Here is an 18526-nt window from a genome sequence, read left to right as displayed (position 1 = left end):
CCTCCCGGTACGGCCGAACCCGGAAGCGCCGCCGCCGCCGCCATGGACCCCGCAGCTCCCCGTGAGTTGCGGGCGGCGCCGTGAGGGAAATTGGGGTTTAAAACTTTCTAAAATTGACTTTTCTCTTCGTTTTTAGCCCCAAAACGCCGCGGGCCCGCTCGCTTGGCCGATCCGCGGCCTCTGTTCGAGGATACGAGCGCTACCGGGGCCTCACCGGGCCGCGGGTTCGGGGCTCCGCCGCCGCCTTCGGCCTCGTCGGCTTCGTCATCTTCATCATCGTCGGCGCCGTTCGGGCCGCCCGGGGCGTTCCTGGCCGAGCCCGTGAGCTCGCTGGCCGCGGCCTACGGGAGCAGCCTGGCCTCGCATGTGGAGGGGAACGTGAGTGACGGGAGAACGGCAGGGAACGGGGGAGAACCGGGGGGAAATTGGGGGAAAAACGGGGGAAAAATGGGGGGGAAATGGGGGGAAAAATTGGGGTGAAATTGAGAGAAAAACGAGGGGAAAATGGGGGGAAAAATTGGGGAGGAATGGGGAAAAAAAAACCCAGGGGAAATGGGGGGAAATTCGGGGAAAATTGAGAGAAAAACGAGGGGAAAATGGGGGAAAAAAGGGGGAGGAATGGGGGGAAAAACCCCTGGGAAATGGGGGGAAAATTGGGGGAAAATTGAGATAAAATGGGGAAAAAATGGGGTAAAGTTGGGGGGAAAATGGGGGAAAAAAACCCCAGGGAAATGGGGGAAAAAGGGGGGAAAATGGGGGAAAAAACCCGGGGATGTGGGGGGAAAATGGAGAGAAAAAAGGGGGAAAAATGGGGGGAAAATTGGAGGAAAACTGGGGGGAAATGGGGGGAAAAAACCCGGGGAAATGGGAGAAAAAAGGGGGGAAACGAGGGGGGGAAATGGGGCAAAAATGGGGTAAAATTCAGGGAAAATTGGGGAAAAACGGAATAAAATTGGGCAAAATTGGGGTAAAATGGGGGAAGTGGGGGGGGGGAAATTGAGAGAAAAATGGGGGAAAAAGGGGGAAAATGGGGAAAAAACCCCGGGAGAAAAACGGGGGAAAATGAGGGGGAAAAGGGAAGAAAAAGGGGAAGAAAAAATGGGGAAAAAAGGGGGAAAATAATGGGGGAAAATGGGGAAAATAATGGGGGAAAAATGGGAGAAAAACGGGGAAAAAATGGGAGAAAAATGGGAGAAAATGGGAAAATAATGGGGAAAAAAGGGAAGAAAAATTGGGGGAAAAATGGGAGAAAAATGGGGAAAAAATGGGGAAAAATGGGAAAAAAAGGGTAAAATAATGGGGAAAAGGGGGAAAACAATGGGGGAAAATGGGGAAAAAAGGGGAAAATAATGGGGAAAAAAGGGAAGAAAATGGGGAAAAAAGGGGAAAAAAATGGGAAAAAAATCGGGAAAAAAAAGGAAAATAAGGGAGAAAAATGGGGAAAAAATGGGGAAAAACAGGGAAAAAACGGTAAAATAATGGGGGAAAAGGGGGAAAACAATGGGGAGAAATGAGGAAAAAATGGGAAAAAAGGGAAGAAAATTTGGGGAAAAATCAGGGAAAAACGGGGGAAAAATGGGGAAAAAAAAGGGAAAAAAGGGTAAAATAATGGGGGAAAATGGGAAAAAAGGGAAAAATAATGGGGGAAAATGGGAGAAAAACGGGAAAAAAGGGGAAAAAAGGGAAGAAAAAATGGGGAAAAAAGGGGAGAAAAATTGGGGGGAAAGGGGAGAAAATTTGGGGGAAAAAGGGAAGAAAAATCAAGGAAAAAATGGGAGAAAAATTGGGGAAAAAGGGAGAAAATAAGGGGAAAAAAGGGAAGAAAAATCGGGGAAAAAATCGGGGAAAAATGGGGAAAAAGGGGAAAAAAGGGGAAAAAAGGGAAGAAAAATTGGGGAAAAATCAGGGAAAAATGGGAGAAAAACGGGGAAAAAAGGGGAAAAAAAGGGGAAAACTGGGTGTGAACTGGTGTGGACTGGTGTGGACTGGTGTGGACTGGTGTGGACTGGGAATGTGCCGCAGCTGGGCCGCTGGGTGCCCGTGAGCCGCCTCAAGTATTACTTTGCTGTGGACACCGTGTACGTGGGCAGGAAACTGCGGCTGCTCGTCTTCCCCTACGGCCACCGGGTACTGGGGGAACTGGGACGGACTGGGAGGGACTGGGAGGGACTGGGGAGGGAACTGGGAGGGAACTGGGGGACTGGGGGGAAGGACTGGGGGGACTGGGGGGAACTGGGAAGGACTGGGAGGGACTGGGGGGACTGGGAGGGAATGGGAGGGACTGGGGGGGGGACTGGGAGGGAACTGGGGGGAACTGGGGGGACTGGGAGGGACTGGGGGGGAATGGGGGACTGGGATGGACTGGGAATGGGAAACTGGGGGGGACTGGGGACTGGGAGGGACTGGGGGGGGGGGGAGGGGATTGGGAGGGACTGGGAATGAACTGGGAGGGACTGGGGAATGGGAAACTGAGGGATTGGGAATAACTGGGAGGGACTGGGACAAACTGGGATGGACTGGGATGGACTGGGAATGGGAAACTGGGGAACTGGGAGGGACTGGGAATAACTGGGAGGGAACTGGGAGAGATTGGGAGGGGGGGAATTTGGGGGGGACTGGGGGACGGATGAACTGGGAGGAACTGGGTGAACTGGGAGGGACTGGGAGGGGATTTGGGGGTACTGGGAATGAACTGGGAGGGACTGGGAGTTACTGGGAGGGAACTGGGATGGACTGGGAATGAACTGGGAGAGACTGGGAGCGACTGGGAGGGACTGGGAATGGGAAACTGAGGGACTGGGACAAACTGGGAGGGACTGGGAGAGGATTTGTGGGGACTGGGGGGTACTGGGAGGGAACTGGGGGGAAGTGGGAGAGGGTTTGGGGATACTGGGAATGAACTGGGGGAGGGACTGGGAGGGACTGGGGTAAACTGGGAGGGACTGGGATTTGGGGTCATTTTGGGGTATTTGGGGTATTTTGGGTCATTTTGGGGTATTTGGGGTCATTTTGGGTTTTGGGGTATTTGGGGTCATTTTGGGGTGATTTTGGGGTCATTTTGGGGTCACTTTGGGGTATTTGGGGTCACTTTGGGGTCACTTTGGGGTGGTTTTGGGGTCACTTTGGGGTCCCTGTCGCCCAGGACTGGCAGGTGCGGTACCAGCAGGACAGCCCGGTGGCTCCGGAGCCCTCGCGACCCCCGCTCCTACATCCGTAGGGAACCCCAAAATCCACCCGGGACCCCAAAATCGCCCTGGGACCCCAAAATCCCCCCAAAACCCACCCCAGGCCCCCAAAACCCCTGGAACCCAAAATCTGCCTGGGACCCCAAAATCTGCCCTGGGACCCCAAAATTCAACTCAGGACCCAATCTGCCGGGACCCCATCTCTCCATCCCGGCCCAAAATCCCTGGGACCCAAAATCTGCCCTGGGACCCCAAAATTCAACTCAGGACCCAAAAATCTGCTCTGGGAACCCCATATCTGCTCTGGAACCCCAAAATTGGCCCTGGGACCCCAAAATCTGCCCTGGGACCCCAAAATCCGCCCTGGGACCCCAAAATCTGCCCTGGGACCCCAAAATTCAACTCAGGACCCCAAAATCTGCCCTGGAACCCCAAAATCCGCCCTGGGGACCCCAAAATCTGCCCTGGGACCCCAAAAATCCAGCTGGGAACCCAAATCTGCCCTGGAACCCCAAAAATCCGGCTTGGGAACCCCAAAATCTGCCCTGGGAACCCCAAATCCAGCTTGGGACCCCAAAACCCCCAAAATCCACCCTGGGAACCCCAAAATCCATCTCAGGACCCCCAAAAAACCCCAAAATCCAGCTTGGGACCCCAAAATCTGCCCTGGGAACCCCAAATCTGCTCTGGAACTCCAAAATTTAATTCGGGACCCCAAAATCTGCCCCGGGACCCCAAAATCTGCTCTGGGATCCCAAAATCTGCCCCGGGACCCCAAAATCCAACTCAGGACCCCCAAAAACCCCAAAAAATTCTCAAAAATCCCCCCAAAAATTTCTTCCAAAAATTCCTAAACTTCTCCCCAAATCTCTCAAAATCTCCCCCCAAAAAACCCCAAATTTTCCCCCAAACTCCTTGAAACTCCCAAAATTCCCAAAAAATCCAAAAAAAGCTCCAAAATTCCCCCCAAAAACCCCAAAATTCCCATAAAATTAAAAAAAAAGCTCCAAAATTCCAAAAGAAGCTTCAAAATTCCCCCCAAAATTCCCATAAAATCCAAAAAAAGCTCCAAAATTCCCCCCAAAAAACCCCAAAATTCAAAAAAATTCCAAAAAAAGCTCCAAAATTCCAAAAAAAGCTCCAAAATTCCAAAAAAAGCTCCAAAATTCCCCCCAGAAACCCCCAAATTCCCCAAAATTCCCCCCAAAAAATCCAAAATTCCCAATAATTCCTAAAAAAGCTCCAAAATTCCCCCCCCAAAATTCCCAATAATTCCAAAAAAAGCTCCAAAATTCCCAAAAAAACCTCCCCAAATTCCCCAAAATTCCCCCAAAAAACCCCAAAATTCCCAAAATTCCCCAAAAAAAGCCCCAAAATTCCCCCAAAAACCCCAAATTCCCCAATTTCTCCCTCCCAGCCATGGCTTTCCTCACCTACATCCTCCTGGCCGGCCTCGCTCTGGGCACCCAAAACAGGTACAAAATTCCCTTTTTTACCCCCAAAATTCCCTTTTTACCCCCAAAAAATTCCCCTTTTTACCCCCAAAAAATTCCCCTTTTTACCCCCAAAAAATTCCCCTTTTTACCCCCAAAAAATTCCCTTTTTTTTTTTCAAAAATTCCCTTTTTTCCCCCCAAAATTCCCCCTTTTTTCCCCAAAAAATTTCCCTTTTTTACCCCCAAAATTCCCTTTTTTACCCCAAAAATTCCCTTTTACCCCCCCAAAACAAAAATTCCTTTTTCCCCCAATAATTCCCTTTTTTTCCCCAAAAAGAATTCCTCTTTTTTCCACTAGAAATTCATTTTTTCCCCAAAAATTCCCTTTTTTACCCCTCAAAAATTCCCTTTTTCACCCCAAAAAATTCCCTTTTTCACCCCAAAAATTCCCTTTTTTCACCCCAAAAATTCCCTTTTTTACCCCAAAAATTCCATTTTTTACCCCCAAAAATTCCCCTCTTTTCTCCCCCAAAAAATTCCCTTTTTACCCCCCAAAATTCCTTTTTTACCCCAAAAATTCCCTTTTTTCCCCCCAAAAACAAAATTCCTTTTTCCCCCCAATAATTCCCTTTTTTTCCACAAAAAGAATTCCTTTTTTTTCCACAAAAAATTCATTTTTTCCCCAAAAATTCCCTTTTTTACCCCCAAAATTCCCTTTTTCACCCCCAAAAATTCCCCTTTTTACCCCCAAAAAATTCCCCTTTTTACCCCCAAAAATTCCCTTTTTTTTTTCAAAAATTCCCTTTTTTCCCCCCAAAATTCCCCCTTTTTTCCCCCCAAAAATTCCCCTCTTTTCTCCCCAAAAAAATTCCCTTTTTACCCCCAAAATTTCCTTTTTTTCACCAAAAAATTCCCTTCTTTTTTGCCAAAAATTCCCTTTTTCTTCCCAAAATTCCCTTTTTTCCCCCCAAAATTCCCTTTTTTACCCCCAAAATTCCCTTTTTTCCCCCCAAAATTCCCTTTTTTCCCCCAAAATTCCCTTTTTACCCCCAAAAAATCCTTTTTTGCACCCAAAAGAATTCCCCTTTTTTCCACTAAAAATTCATTTTTCCCCCTCAAATTCCCTTTTTTCCCCCCCAAAAATTCCTTTTCCCCCCAAAAATTCCCTTTTTACCCCCCAAAAACAAAATTCCTTTTTCCCCCAATAATTCCTTTTTTTTCCCAAAAGAATTCCTCTTTTTTCCACTAAAAATTCATTTTTCCCCAAAAAATTTCCCTTTTTACCCCCAAAATTCCCTTTTTTACCCCAAAAATTCCCCTTTTACCCCCAAAATTCCCTTTTTACCCCAAAAATTCCCTTTTTTACCCCCCAAAAAAAAATTCCTTTTTCCCCCAATAATTCCCTTTTTTTCCCCAAAAAGAATTCCTCTTTTTTCCACTAGAAATTCATTTTTTCCCCAAAAATTCCCTTTTTTACCCCCCAAAAATTCCCTTTTTCACCCCAAAAAATTCCCTTTTTCACCCCAAAAAATACCCTTTTTCACCCCAAAAATTCCCTTTTTTTACCCCCAAAATTCCCTTTTTACCCCCAAAAATTCCATTTTTTACCCCCAAAAATTCCCCTCTTTTCTCCCCAAAAATTCCTTTTTACCCCCAAAATTCCCTTTTTTCCCCCAAAAATTCCCTTCTTTTTTGCCAAAAATTCCCTTTTTTTCCCCCCCAAATTCCCCCTTTTTTACCCCAAAAAATTCCCTTTTTTCCCCCCAAAAGAATTCCCCTTTTTTCCACTAAAAATTCATTTTTTCCCCCTCAAATTCCCGTTTTTCCCCCCCAAAATTCCACCTTTTTTCTCCCAAAATTCCCTTTTTTTCTCCAAAAATAAAATTCCTTTTTCCCCCAATAATTCCCTTTTTCCCCCAAAATTCCTCCTTTTTCCCTCGAAAATTCCTTTTTTTACCCCTAAAAAATTCCCTTTTTTCTCCCCAAAAATTCCCTTTTTCCCCCAAAAAGGGAGCCAAACCCACCCCAAAAACCCCAACAAACCCCCCAAAAATCCCCCAAAAATCCCAAAAATCCCCCAAAAAATCCTCCAAAAATCCCCAAATAAACAAAACAAAAAACCCTCAAAAAATCGGAATTTTTCCTCTGTTTTTCCCCGTTTTTCACCTGATTTTCTCCCAATTTTCTCCCAATTTTTCCCCATTTTTTCCCCATTTTTCCCCCAATTTTTTCCCAGTTTTTCACCCATTTTTTACCCATTTTCTCCCCGTTTTTCACCCATTTTTCACCCAATTTTCCCCACAACTTTTCTCCAATTTTCCCCGTTTTTCACCCAATTTTCTCCCAATTTTTCCCATTTTTCTCCCAGTCTTCCCCCAATTTTTCCCATTTTTCACCCGTTTTTCCGTTTTTCCCCGATTTTCACCAGATTTTTTCCCAAATTTTCCCCAATTTTCCCCAAATTTTCCCCAATTTTCCCCAAATTTTCCCCAATTTTCACCCGATTTTCACTCAATTTTCACCCAATTTTTCCCCAATTTTTCTCCAGTTTTCCCCCATTTTTCACCTAATTTTCCCCAATTTTCCCCCAAATTTTTCCCCATTTTTCCACCAACTTTTCCCCAATGTTCACCCAAGTTTTCCCATCTTTCACCCAATTTTCACTCAATTTTCTCCCAATTTTTCCCATCTTTCACCCAATTTTCCCCATTTTCCCCCACTTTTCCCCCAATTTTTTCCCCATTTTTCCACCAATTTTTTCCCCCATTTTTCACCCAATTTTCCCCCAAATTTTCCCCAACTTTCACCCGATTGTTTCCCATTTTTCCCGCTTTTTTCCCCCGTTTTTTCCCGTTTTCACCCGATTTTCACCCAATTTTCTCACAATTTTCCCCATTTTCCCCCATTTTTCCCCCAATTTTTTCCCCATTTTCCCACCAATTTATTCCCAATTTTCACCCGATTTTTTCCCGTTTTTTCCCCATTTTTCACCCGATTTTCGCTCAATTTTCACCCAATTTTTTCCCATTTTTCCCCCTTTTTTTCCCTAATTTTTTCCTGTTTTTCACCCAAATGTTCCCCGAATTGCAGATTTTCCCCGGCCAGCCTGGGGCTGGTGGCGAGCTCGGCGCTGGCCAGGCTGCTGCTGAGCATCCTGCTGAGCCAAACCCACCCCAAAAACCCCAACAAACCCCCCAAAAATCCCCCCAAAAAACCTCAAAAACCCCCCCAAAAATCCTCCAAAATCCCCAAAATAAAAATCAACAAGACAAAAACCCATCAAAAATTCGATTTTTTCTCCGGTTTTCCCCGTTTTCACCCGATTTTCACCCAATTTTTCCCATTTTTTCCCCATTTTTCCCCCAATTTTGACCCAATATTCCCCCAATTTCTCCCAATTTTTTCCTCGTTTTTTACCCAATTTTCCCCCAATTTTTCCCAAGTTTTCCCCCAAGTTTGTTCCCCATTTTTCCCCATTTTCATTCAATTTTTCCAATTTTTTTCCTGTTTTCACCTAATTTTTCCCAATTTTCCCATTTTCCCCAATTTTCCCCATTTTCCCCGTTTTTCCCCAATTTTTTCCCCATTTTTCCACCAATTTATTCCGTTTTCCTCCAATTTTCCCCAAAATTTCCCCAATTTTCACCCATTTTTCCCTGTTTTTCCCGTTTTCACCCGATTTTTGCTCAATTTTCACCCAATTTTCCCCAAATGTTCCCCGAATTGCAGATTTTCCCCGGACAGCCTGGGGCTGGTGGCGAGCTCGGCGCTGGCCTGGCTGCTGCTCGAGGTGCTGAGCATCCTGCTGAGCCAAACCCACCCCAAAAACCCCAACAAACCCCCAAAAATCCCCCAAAAACCCCAAAAATCCCCAAAATCCCCAAAACCTCAATCCCCCAAAAATCCTCCAAAAAATCCCCAAATAAACAAGACAAAAAACCCTCCAAAAATTCCGATTTTTCTCAGTTTTTCCCCGTTTTCACCGATTTTCACCGATTTTCCCCAATTTTTTCCCCATTTTTTCCCCATTTTTCCCCCAATTTTCACCCAATATTCCCCCAATTTCTCCCAATTTTTTCCTCGTTTTTTACCCAATTTTCCCCCAATTTTTCCCAAGTTTTCCCCCAAGTTTGTTCCCCATTTTTCCCCCATTTTCATTCAATTTTCCCCAATTTTTTCCCGTTTTTCACCCAATTTCCCCAAATTTTCCCCAAGTTTCCCCAATTTTTCACCCAATTTTTCCCATTTTTCACCCATTTTTCCCCGTTTTTACCCGATTTTTCCCCAAATTTTCCTCAATTTTCAGCCAATTTGGACCCGATTTTTTCCCAATTTTCATTTTATTTTTTCCCATTTTTTCCCCGTTTTTCACCTGATTTTTCACTCAATTTTCACCCGATTTTCCCCTGTTTTTTCCCTGTTTTTCACCCGTTTTTCCCCATTTTCACCCAATTTTCGCCAAATTTTCCCCCAATTTTCACTGGATTTTTTCCCAATTTTTCCCACCTAAAACCTAAAATTTCGGGTTAAATTTTCAGATATTCCCCGGCCAGCCTGGGGCTGGTGGCGAGCTCGGCGCTGGCCTGGCTGCTGCTCGAGGTGCTGAGCATCCTGCTGAGCCAAACCCACCCCAAAAACCCCAACAAACCCCCAAAAATCCCCCAAAAAAACCTCAAAAACCCCCCCAAAATCCTCCAAAAATCCCCAAATAAACAAAACAAAAAACCCTCCAAAAATCAGAATTTTTCTCAGTTTTTCCCCGTTTTTCACCCGATTTTCTCCCAATTTTTCCCCAATTTCCTCCAATTTTTCCCCATTTTTCACCCATTTTTCCACCAATTTTTTCCCATTTTTCACCCAATTTCCCCAAATTTTCCCCCAAATTTCCCCCAATTTTCACCCAATTTTTCCCATTTTTCACCCATTTTTCCCCGTTTTTCACCCCATTTTTCCCCAAATTTTCCTCAATTTTCAGCCAATTTGCACCTGATTTTTTCCCAATTTTCACCCGATTTTTTCCCATTTTTCACCCCTTTTCCCCGTTTTTTCCGCGTTTTTTCCCCGATTTTCACCCGAATTTTTCCCATTTTTTCCCCGTTTTTCACCTGATTTTTCACTCAATTTTCACCCGATTTTCCCCTGTTTTTTCCCTGTTTTTCACCCGTTTTTTCCCCATTTTTCACCCAATTTTCCCCCAAATTTTCCCCAATTTTCACCCGATTTTTTCCCAATTTTTTCCCACCTAAAACCCTGAAATTTCGGGTTAAATTTTCAGATTTTTCCCCGGCCAGCCTGGGGCTGGTGGCTCGAGCTTCGGCGGCTGGCCTGGCTGCTGCTCGAGGTGCTGAGCATCCTGCTGAGCCAAACCCACCCCAAAGCCCCAACAAACCCCCAAAACTCCCCAAAACCCCAAAAACCCCCAAAATCCCCAAAAACCTCAAAATCCCCAAAAATCATCAAAAAATCCCAAATAAACAAGACAAAAACCACTCCAAAAATTTCTTCTTTTTTCTCCGTTTTTCCCCGTTTTCACCCGATTTTCACCCGATTTTCACCCGATTTTTCCCCATTTTTTCCCCATTTTTTCCCATTTTTCCCCAATTTTCACCCAATATTCCTCAATTTCTCCCCAATTTTTTTCCTCGTTTTACCCAATTTTTCCCCAATTTTTCCCAAGTTTTCCCCAAGTTTGTTCCCCATTTTCCCCATTTTCATTCAATTTTCCCCAATTTTTTCCCATTTTTCACCCAATTTCCCCCAAATTTTCCCCAAGTTTCCCCAATTTTCACCCAATTTTTCCCATTTTTCACCCATTTTTCCCGTTTTCACCGATTTTTCCCCAAATTTTCCTCAATTTTCAGCCAATTTGGACCCGATTTTTCCCAATTTTCATTTGATTTTTTCCCATTTTTTCCCCGTTTTCACCTGATTTTTCACTCAATTTTCACCCGATTTTCCCCTGTTTTTTCCCTGTTTTTCACCCGTTTTTTCCCCATTTTTCACCCAATTTTCCCCCAAATTTTCCCCAATTTTCACTGGATTTTTTCCCAATTTTTTCCCACCTAAAACCCTAAAATTTCGGGTTTAAATTTTCAGATATTCCCCGGCCAGCCTGGGGCTGGTGGCTTCGCGCTGGCCTGGCTGCTGCTCGAGTGCTGAGCATCCTGCTGAGGCCAAACCCACCCCAAAACCCCAACAAACCCCCCAAAAATCCCCCAAAAAAACCTCAAAAACCCCCCCAAAAATCCTCCAAAAAAACCTCAAAAATCCCCCCAAAAATCCTCCAAAAATCCCCAAATAAACAAAACAAAAAACCCTCCAAAAATCAGGATTTTTCTCAGTTTTTCCCCCGTTTTCACCGATTTTCTCCCAATTTTTCCCCAATTTCCTCCAATTTTTCCCCATTTTTCACCCATTTTCCACCAATTTTTTCCCATTTTTCACCCAATTTCCCCCAAATTTTCCCCAAATTTCCCCAATTTTCACCCAATTTTCCCATTTTCACCCATTTTTCCCCGTTTTTCACCCCATTTTTTCCCCAAATTTTCCTCAATTTTCAGCCAATTTGCACCTGATTTTTCCCAATTTTCACCCGATTTTTTTCCCATTTTTCACCCCTTTTCCCCGTTTTTTCCGCGTTTTTTCCCCGATTTTCACCCGAATTTTTCCCATTTTTTCCCCGTTTTTCACCTGATTTTTCACTCAATTTTCACCCGATTTTCCCCTGTTTTTTCCCTGTTTTTCACCCGTTTTTTCCCCATTTTTCACCCAATTTTCCCCCAAATTTTCCCCAATTTTCACCCGATTTTTTCCCAATTTTTCCCACCTAAAACCCTGAAATTTCGGGTTAAATTTTCAGATTTTCCCCGGCCAGCCTGGGGCTGGTGGCGAGCTCGGCGCTGGCCTGGCTGCTGCTCGAGGTGCTGAGCATCCTGCTGAGCCAAACCCACCCCAAAACCCCAACAAACCCCCAAAACTCCCCAAAGACCCCAAAAATCCCCCAAAAATCCCCCCAAAAAAACCTCAAAATTCCCCCCAAAAATCCTCCAAAAATCCCCAAATAAACAAGACAAAAAACCCTCCAAAAATTCGATTTTTTCTCCAGTTTTTTCCCCGTTTTTCACCCGATTTTCACCCGATTTTCACCCGATTTTTCCCCATTTTTTCCCCATTTTTTCCCCATTTTTCCCCCAATTTTCACCCAATATTCCCTCAATTTCTCCCAATTTTTTCCTCGTTTTTTACCCAATTTTCCCCCAATTTTTCCCAAGTTTTCCCCCAAGTTTGTTCCCCATTTTTCCCCCATTTTCATTCAATTTTCCCCAATTTTTTCCCATTTTTCACCCAATTTCCCCCAAATTTTCCCCCAAGTTTCCCCCAATTTTCACCCAATTTTTCCCATTTTTCACCCATTTTTCCCCGTTTTTCACCCGATTTTTCCCCAAATTTTCCTCAATTTTCAGCCAATTTGGACCCGATTTTTTCCCAATTTTCATTTGATTTTTTCCCATTTTTTCCCCGTTTTTCACCTGATTTTTCACTCAATTTTCACCCGATTTTCCCCTGTTTTTTCCCTGTTTTTCACCCGTTTTTTCCCCATTTTTCACCCAATTTTCCCCAAATTTTCCCCCAATTTTCACTGGATTTTTCCCAATTTTTCCCACCTAAAACCCTAAAATTTCGGGTTAAATTTTCAGATATTCCCCGGCCAGCCTGGGGCTGGTGGCGAGCTCGGCGCTGGCCTGGCTGCTGCTCGAGGTGCTGAGCATCCTGCTGAGCCAAACCCACCCCAAAAACCCCAACAAACCCCCAAAAATCCCCCAAAAACCTCAAAGCCCCCAAAATCCTCCAAAATCCCCAAATAAACAAAACAAAAAACCCTCCAAAAATCCGAATTTTTCTCAGTTTTTCCCCGTTTTTCACCCGATTTTCTCCCAATTTTTCCCCAATTTCCTCCAATTTTTCCCCATTTTTCACCCATTTTTCCACCAATTTTTTCCCATTTTTCACCCAATTTCCCCCCAAATTTTCCCCCAAATTTCCCCCAATTTTCACCCAATTTTTCCCATTTTTCACCCATTTTTCCCCGTTTTTCACCCGATTTTTCCCCAAATTTCCCCAATTTTCACCCATTTTTTCCCTGTTTTTTCCCCGTTTTTCACCCGATTTTCGCTCAATTTTCACCCGATTTTCACCGGTTTTTTTTCAATTTTCACCCAGTTTTCCCCAAATGTTCCCACTCCGCAGATTTTCCCCGCCAGCCTGGGGCTGGTGGGCTTCGGCGCTGGCCTGGCTGCTGCTCGGTGCTGAGCATCCTGCTGAGCCAAACCCACCCCAAAAACCCCAACAAACCCCCAAAATCCCCAAAAACCCCAAAATTCCCCCAAAAATCCCCCCAAAAAAACCTCAAAATTCCCCCCAAAAATCCTCCAAAAATCCCCAAATAAACAAGACAAAAAACCCTCCAAAAATTCGATTTTTTCTCAGTTTTTTCCCCGTTTTTCACCCGATTTTCACCCGATTTTTCCCAATTTTTCCCATTTTTTCCCCATTTTTCCCCCAATTTTCACCCAATATTCCCTCAATTTCTCCCAATTTTTTCCTCGTTTTTTACCCAATTTTCCCCCAATTTTTCCCAAGTTTTCCCCAAGTTTGTTCCCCATTTTTCCCCCATTTTCATTCAATTTTCCCCAATTTTTTCCCGTTTTTCACCCAATTTCCCCCAAATTTTCCCCCAAGTTTCCCCCAATTTTCACCCAATTTTTCCCATTTTTCACCCATTTTTCCCCGTTTTTCACCCGATTTTTCCCCAAATTTTCCTCAATTTTCAGCCAATTTGGACCCGATTTTTTCCCAATTTTCACCCAATTTTTTCCCATTTTTTCCACGTTTTTCACCTGATTTTTCACTCAATTTTCACCCGATTTTCCCCTGTTTTTCCCCATTTTTCACCCAATTTTCCCCCAAATTTTCCCCAATTTTCACTGGATTTTTTCCCAATTTTTTCCCACCTAAAACCCTAAAATTTCGGGTTAAATTTTCAGATTTTCCCCGGCCAGCCTGGGGCTGGTGGCGAGCTCGGCGCTGGCCTGGCTGCTGCTCGAGGTGCTGAGCATCCTGCTGAGCCAAACCCACCCCAAAAACCCCAACAAACCCCCCAAAACTCCCCCAAAAACCCCAAAAATCCCCCAAAAAATCCCTCCAAAAAAACCTCAAAAATCCCCCCAAAAATCCTCCAAAAATCCCCAAATAAACAAGACAAAAAACCCTCCAAAAATTCGATTTTTTCTCCGTTTTTTCCCCGTTTTTCACCCGATTTTCACCCAATTTTTCCCAATTTTTCCCCATTTTTTCCCCATTTTTCCCCCAATTTTCACCCAATATTCCCCAATTTCTCCCAATTTTTTCCTCGTTTTTTACCCAATTTTCCCCCAATTTTTCCCAAGTTTTCCCCCAAGTTTGTTCCCCATTTTTCCCCCATTTTCATTCAATTTTCCCCAATTTTTTCCTGTTTTTCACCCAATTTTTCCCCAATTTTTCCCATTTTTCCCCCAATTTTCCCCATTTTCCCGCATTTTTCCCCTAATTTTTTCCCCATTTTCCCACCAATTTATTCCCGTTTTTCCTCCAATTTTCCCCCAAATTTTCCCCAATTTTCACCCATTTTTTCCCTGTTTTTTCCCCGTTTTTCACCCGATTTTCGCTCAATTTTCACCCGATTTTCACCCGATTTTTGCTCAATTTTCACCCAGTTTTCCCCAAATGTTCCCCGAATTGCAGATTTTCCCCGGCCAGCCTGGGGCTGGTGGCGAGCTCGGCGCTGGCCTGGCTGCTGCTCGAGGTGCTGAGCATCCTGCTGAGCCAAACCCACCCCAAAACCCCAACAAACCCCCAAAAAACCCCAAAAAAACCTCAAAAACCCCCAAAAACTCCTCCAAAAATCCCCAAATAAACAAAACAAAAAACCCTCCAAAAATCAGAATTTTTCTCCAGTTTTTCCCCGTTTTTCACCCGATTTTCACCCAATTTTTCCCATTTTTTCCCCATTTTTCCCCCAATTTTCACCCAATATTCCCCAATTTCTCCCAATTTTTTCCTCGTTTTTTACCCAATTTTCCCCCAATTTTTCCCAAGTTTTCCCCCAAGTTTGTTCCCCATTTTTCCCCCATTTTCATTCAATTTTCCCCAATTTTTTCCTGTTTTTCACCCAATTTTTCCCCAATTTTTCCCATTTTTCCCCCCAATTTTTCCCCATTTTCCCGCATTTTTCCCCTAATTTTTTCCCCATTTTCCCCCACTTTTCCCCCAATTTTTTCCCCATTTTCCCACCAATTTATTCCCGTTTTTCCTCCAATTTTCCCCCAAAATTTCCCCAATTTTCACCCATTTTTTCCCTGTTTTTTCCCCGATTTTCACCCGATTTTTGCTCAATTTTCACCCAGTTTTCCCCAAATGTTCCCCGAATTGCAGATTTTCCCCGGCCAGCCTGGGGCTGGTGGCGAGCTCGGCGCTGGCCTGGCTGCTGCTCGAGGTGCTGAGCATCCTGCTGAGCCAAACCCACCCCAAAAACCCCAACAAACCCCCAAAAATCCCCCAAAAAAACCTCAAAAACCCCCCCAAAATCCTCCAAAAATCCCCAAATAAACAAAACAAAAAACCCTCCAAAAATCAGAATTTTTCTCAGTTTTTCCCCGTTTTTCACCCGATTTTCACCCAATTTTTCCCATTTTTTCCCCATTTTTCCCCCAATTTTCACCCAATATTCCCCCAATTTCTCCCAATTTCTTCCTCGTTTTTTACCCAATTTTCCCCCAATTTTTCCCAAGTTTTCCCCCAAGTTTGTTCCCCATTTTTCCCCCATTTTCATTCAATTTTCCCCAATTTTTTCCTGTTTTTCACCCAATTTTTCCCCAATTTTTCCCATTTTCCCCCCAATTTTCCCCATTTTCCCGCATTTTTCCCCTAATTTTTTCCCCATTTTCCCTCACTTTTCCCCCAATTTTTTCCCCATTTTCCCACCAATTTATTCCTGTTTTTCCTCCAATTTTCCCCCAAATTTTCCCAATTTTCACCCATTTTTTCCCTGTTTTTTCCCCGTTTTTCACCCGATTTTCGCTCAATTTTCACCCGATTTTCACCCGTTTTTGCTCAATTTTCACCCAGTTTTCCCCAAATGTTCCCCGAATTGCAGATTTTCCCCGGACAGCCTGGGGCTGGTGGCGAGCTCGGCGCTGGCCTGGCTGCTGCTCGAGGTGCTGAGCATCCTGCTGAGCCTCTACCTGGTCACCGTCAGCACCGACCTGACCCCCATCGACCTCGTGGCCTTCGCTGGATACAAATACGTGGGGTGGGTGAGCCAAAATCCCCCGGTTTTACCCCAAAAATACCCCGGGGAAAATCCCTGGAAAATCGCAAAAACAACCCGGCAAAAATCCGCCAAAAATTCAGTAAAATATCCCAAAAACCTCGAGGAAATATCGCGAAATTTCCACCAAAATTCCTCGAAAAATCCGGAAAAAAATTCGTGCCAAAATCTCACGAAATTCGCAAAAATTGGTGGAAAAAATTGTCGGGATTTTCACCAAAAAAATCCGGCAAAAATTTGTGGGAAAATCTCACAAAATCTGCAAAAAATTCTATAAAAATTCCTACAAAAATTCTACAAAAATTTCTACAAAAATTCTACAAAAATTCTACAAAAATTTCTACAAAAATTTCTACAAAATTGCTATAAAAATTCTACAAAATTGCTACAAAAATTCTACAAAAGTTCTACAAAAATTGCTACAAAATATCCCAAAAATTACCTCATTTTTGACAGAAATTCCCCATTTTTGACAGAAATTCCCCATTTTTGATGAAAATCTCCCATTTTTGGGTTAAAATCCCAAATTTTTGACAGAAATCCCCCAATTTTGAGTGTTAATCTCCCATTTTTGACTTTAACCCCCCCATTTTTTTAATAAAAATCTCTCGGTTTTTTGATAGAAATCCCCCAGTTTTGGGGTGGTTTGGGGGCAAAATCCCCCAATTTTGGGGTGAAATCTCTCATTTTTGAGTTAAAACCCCCCAGTTTTGTGTTTAAATCTCCCAATTTTGCTCATTTTTGACAGAACTCCCCGTTGTTTCCCGTTTTTGCCCCATTTGCAGGATGATCGTGGGGCTGCTGGCCGGGTACTGGGTTGAAATCTCCCAATTTTGGGTGAAAATCTCCCAATTTTGGGTGAAAATCTCCCAATTTTGGGTGAAAATCTCCCAATTTTGGGTTAAAATTTCCCAATTTTGGGTTGCAATCCCCCATTATTTTTAAATAAATCTCCCAATTTTGCTCATTTTTGATGAAAATCCCCGTTTTTGCCCCATTTCCAGGATGATCGTGGGTTTGCTGGCCGGGTACTGGGCTGAAATCCCCCCATTTTGGGCTGGTCTTGGTGTAAAATCTCCCATTTTTGGGGTGAAATCCCCCATTATTTTTAAATAAAACCCCCATTTTTGATTATTTTTGCTCATTTTTGCTCATTTTTGAGGAAAATCCCCGTTTTTGCCCCATTTGCAGGATGATCGTGGGGCTGCTGGCCGGGTACTGGCTTGAAATCTCCCAATTTTGGGTGAAAATCTCCCAATTTTGGGTTGAAATCTCCCAATTTTGGGTTGCAATCCCCCATTATTTTTAAATAAATCTCCCAATTTTGCCTCATTTTTGACGAAAATCCCCGGTTTTGCCCCATTTGCAGGATGATCGTGGGGCTGCTGGCCGGGTACTGGCTTGAAATCTCCCAATTTTGGGTTGAAATCTCCCAATTATGGTTCAAATCCCCCATTATTTTTAAATAAAACCCCCATTTTTGATTATTTTTGCTCATTTTTGCTCATTTTTGAGGAAAATCCCCGTTTTTGCCCCATTTGCAGGATGATCGTGGGGCTGCTGGCCGGGCTGCTCCTGGGCCGGGCCGGGTACTGGGGTGAAATCTCCCAATTTTGGGTGAAAATCTCCCAATTTTGGGTTGCAATCCCCCATTATTTCTAAATAAATCTCCCAATTTTGCTCATTTTTGAGGAAAATCCCCGTTTTTGCCCCATTTCCAGGATGATCGTGGGTTTGCTGGCCGGGTACTGGGTTGAAATCTCCCAATTTTGAGTTGAAATCTCCCAATTTTGGGTTGCAATCCCCCATTATTTTTAAATAAATCTCCCAATTTTGGGTGAAAATCTCCCAATTTTGGGTGAAAATTTCCCAATTTTGGGTTGCAATCCCCCATTATTTTTAAATAAATCTCCCAGTTTTGCTCATTTTTGTTGAAAATCCCCGTTGTTTCCCGTTTTTGCCCCATTTCCAGGATGATCGTGGGGCTGCTGGCCGGGTACTGGCTTGAAATCTCCCAATTTTGGGTGAAAATCTCCCAGTTTTAACTAAAACCCCCCATTTTTGATAGAAATCCCCATTTTTGATGAAAATCTCCCATTTTTGAGGTGAAATCCCCTGGGTTTGGGGTGGTTTGGGGGCAAAATCCTGGGGTTTTTAGTTAAAATCTCCCAATTTTGGGGTGAAATCTCTCATTTTTGAGTTTAAACCCCCCAGTTTTGTGTTGAAATCTCCCAATTTTGCTCATTTTTGACAGAACTCCCCGTTTTTTCCGGTTTTTGCCCCATTTCCAGGATGATCGTGGGGCTGCTGGCCGGGTACTGGCTTGAAATCTCCCAATTTTGGGTGAAAATCTCCCAATTTTGGGTGAAAATTTCCCAATTTTGGGTTGCAATCCCCCATTATTTTTAAATAAATCTCCCAATTTTGCTCATTTTTGACGAAAATCCCCGTTTTTGCCCCATTTGCAGGATGATCGTGGGTTTGCTGGCCGGGTACTGGCTTGAAATCTCCCAATTTTGGGTGAAAATCTCCCAATTTTGG

At 43.8% G+C, this 18526-nt stretch overlaps 1 protein-coding gene across 1 annotated transcript; it reads left to right on the top strand.

Moving 5' to 3' along the window:
* On the top strand, positions 1 to 18477 carry LOC115916925 (protein YIF1B-like; the record flags this gene model as incomplete). Its single annotated transcript, XM_030970664.1, has 9 exons — positions 1 to 61; positions 137 to 378; positions 2023 to 2127; positions 3143 to 3187; positions 4569 to 4660; positions 15812 to 15967; positions 17530 to 17602; positions 18277 to 18300; positions 18454 to 18477. Coding segments are annotated over exons 1-9 (780 nt in total), but the record flags the coding sequence as incomplete, so codon positions are not given.
* Between the last annotated feature and the right edge of the window lie 49 nt (positions 18478 to 18526).

This window comes from Camarhynchus parvulus, unplaced genomic scaffold (genome assembly GCF_901933205.1).
Source record: "Camarhynchus parvulus unplaced genomic scaffold, STF_HiC, whole genome shotgun sequence".
NCBI lineage: Eukaryota > Metazoa > Chordata > Aves > Passeriformes > Thraupidae > Camarhynchus > Camarhynchus parvulus.
Note: the sequence above shows the minus strand (reverse complement) of the source record. Positions and strands in the feature narration are given on the sequence as shown.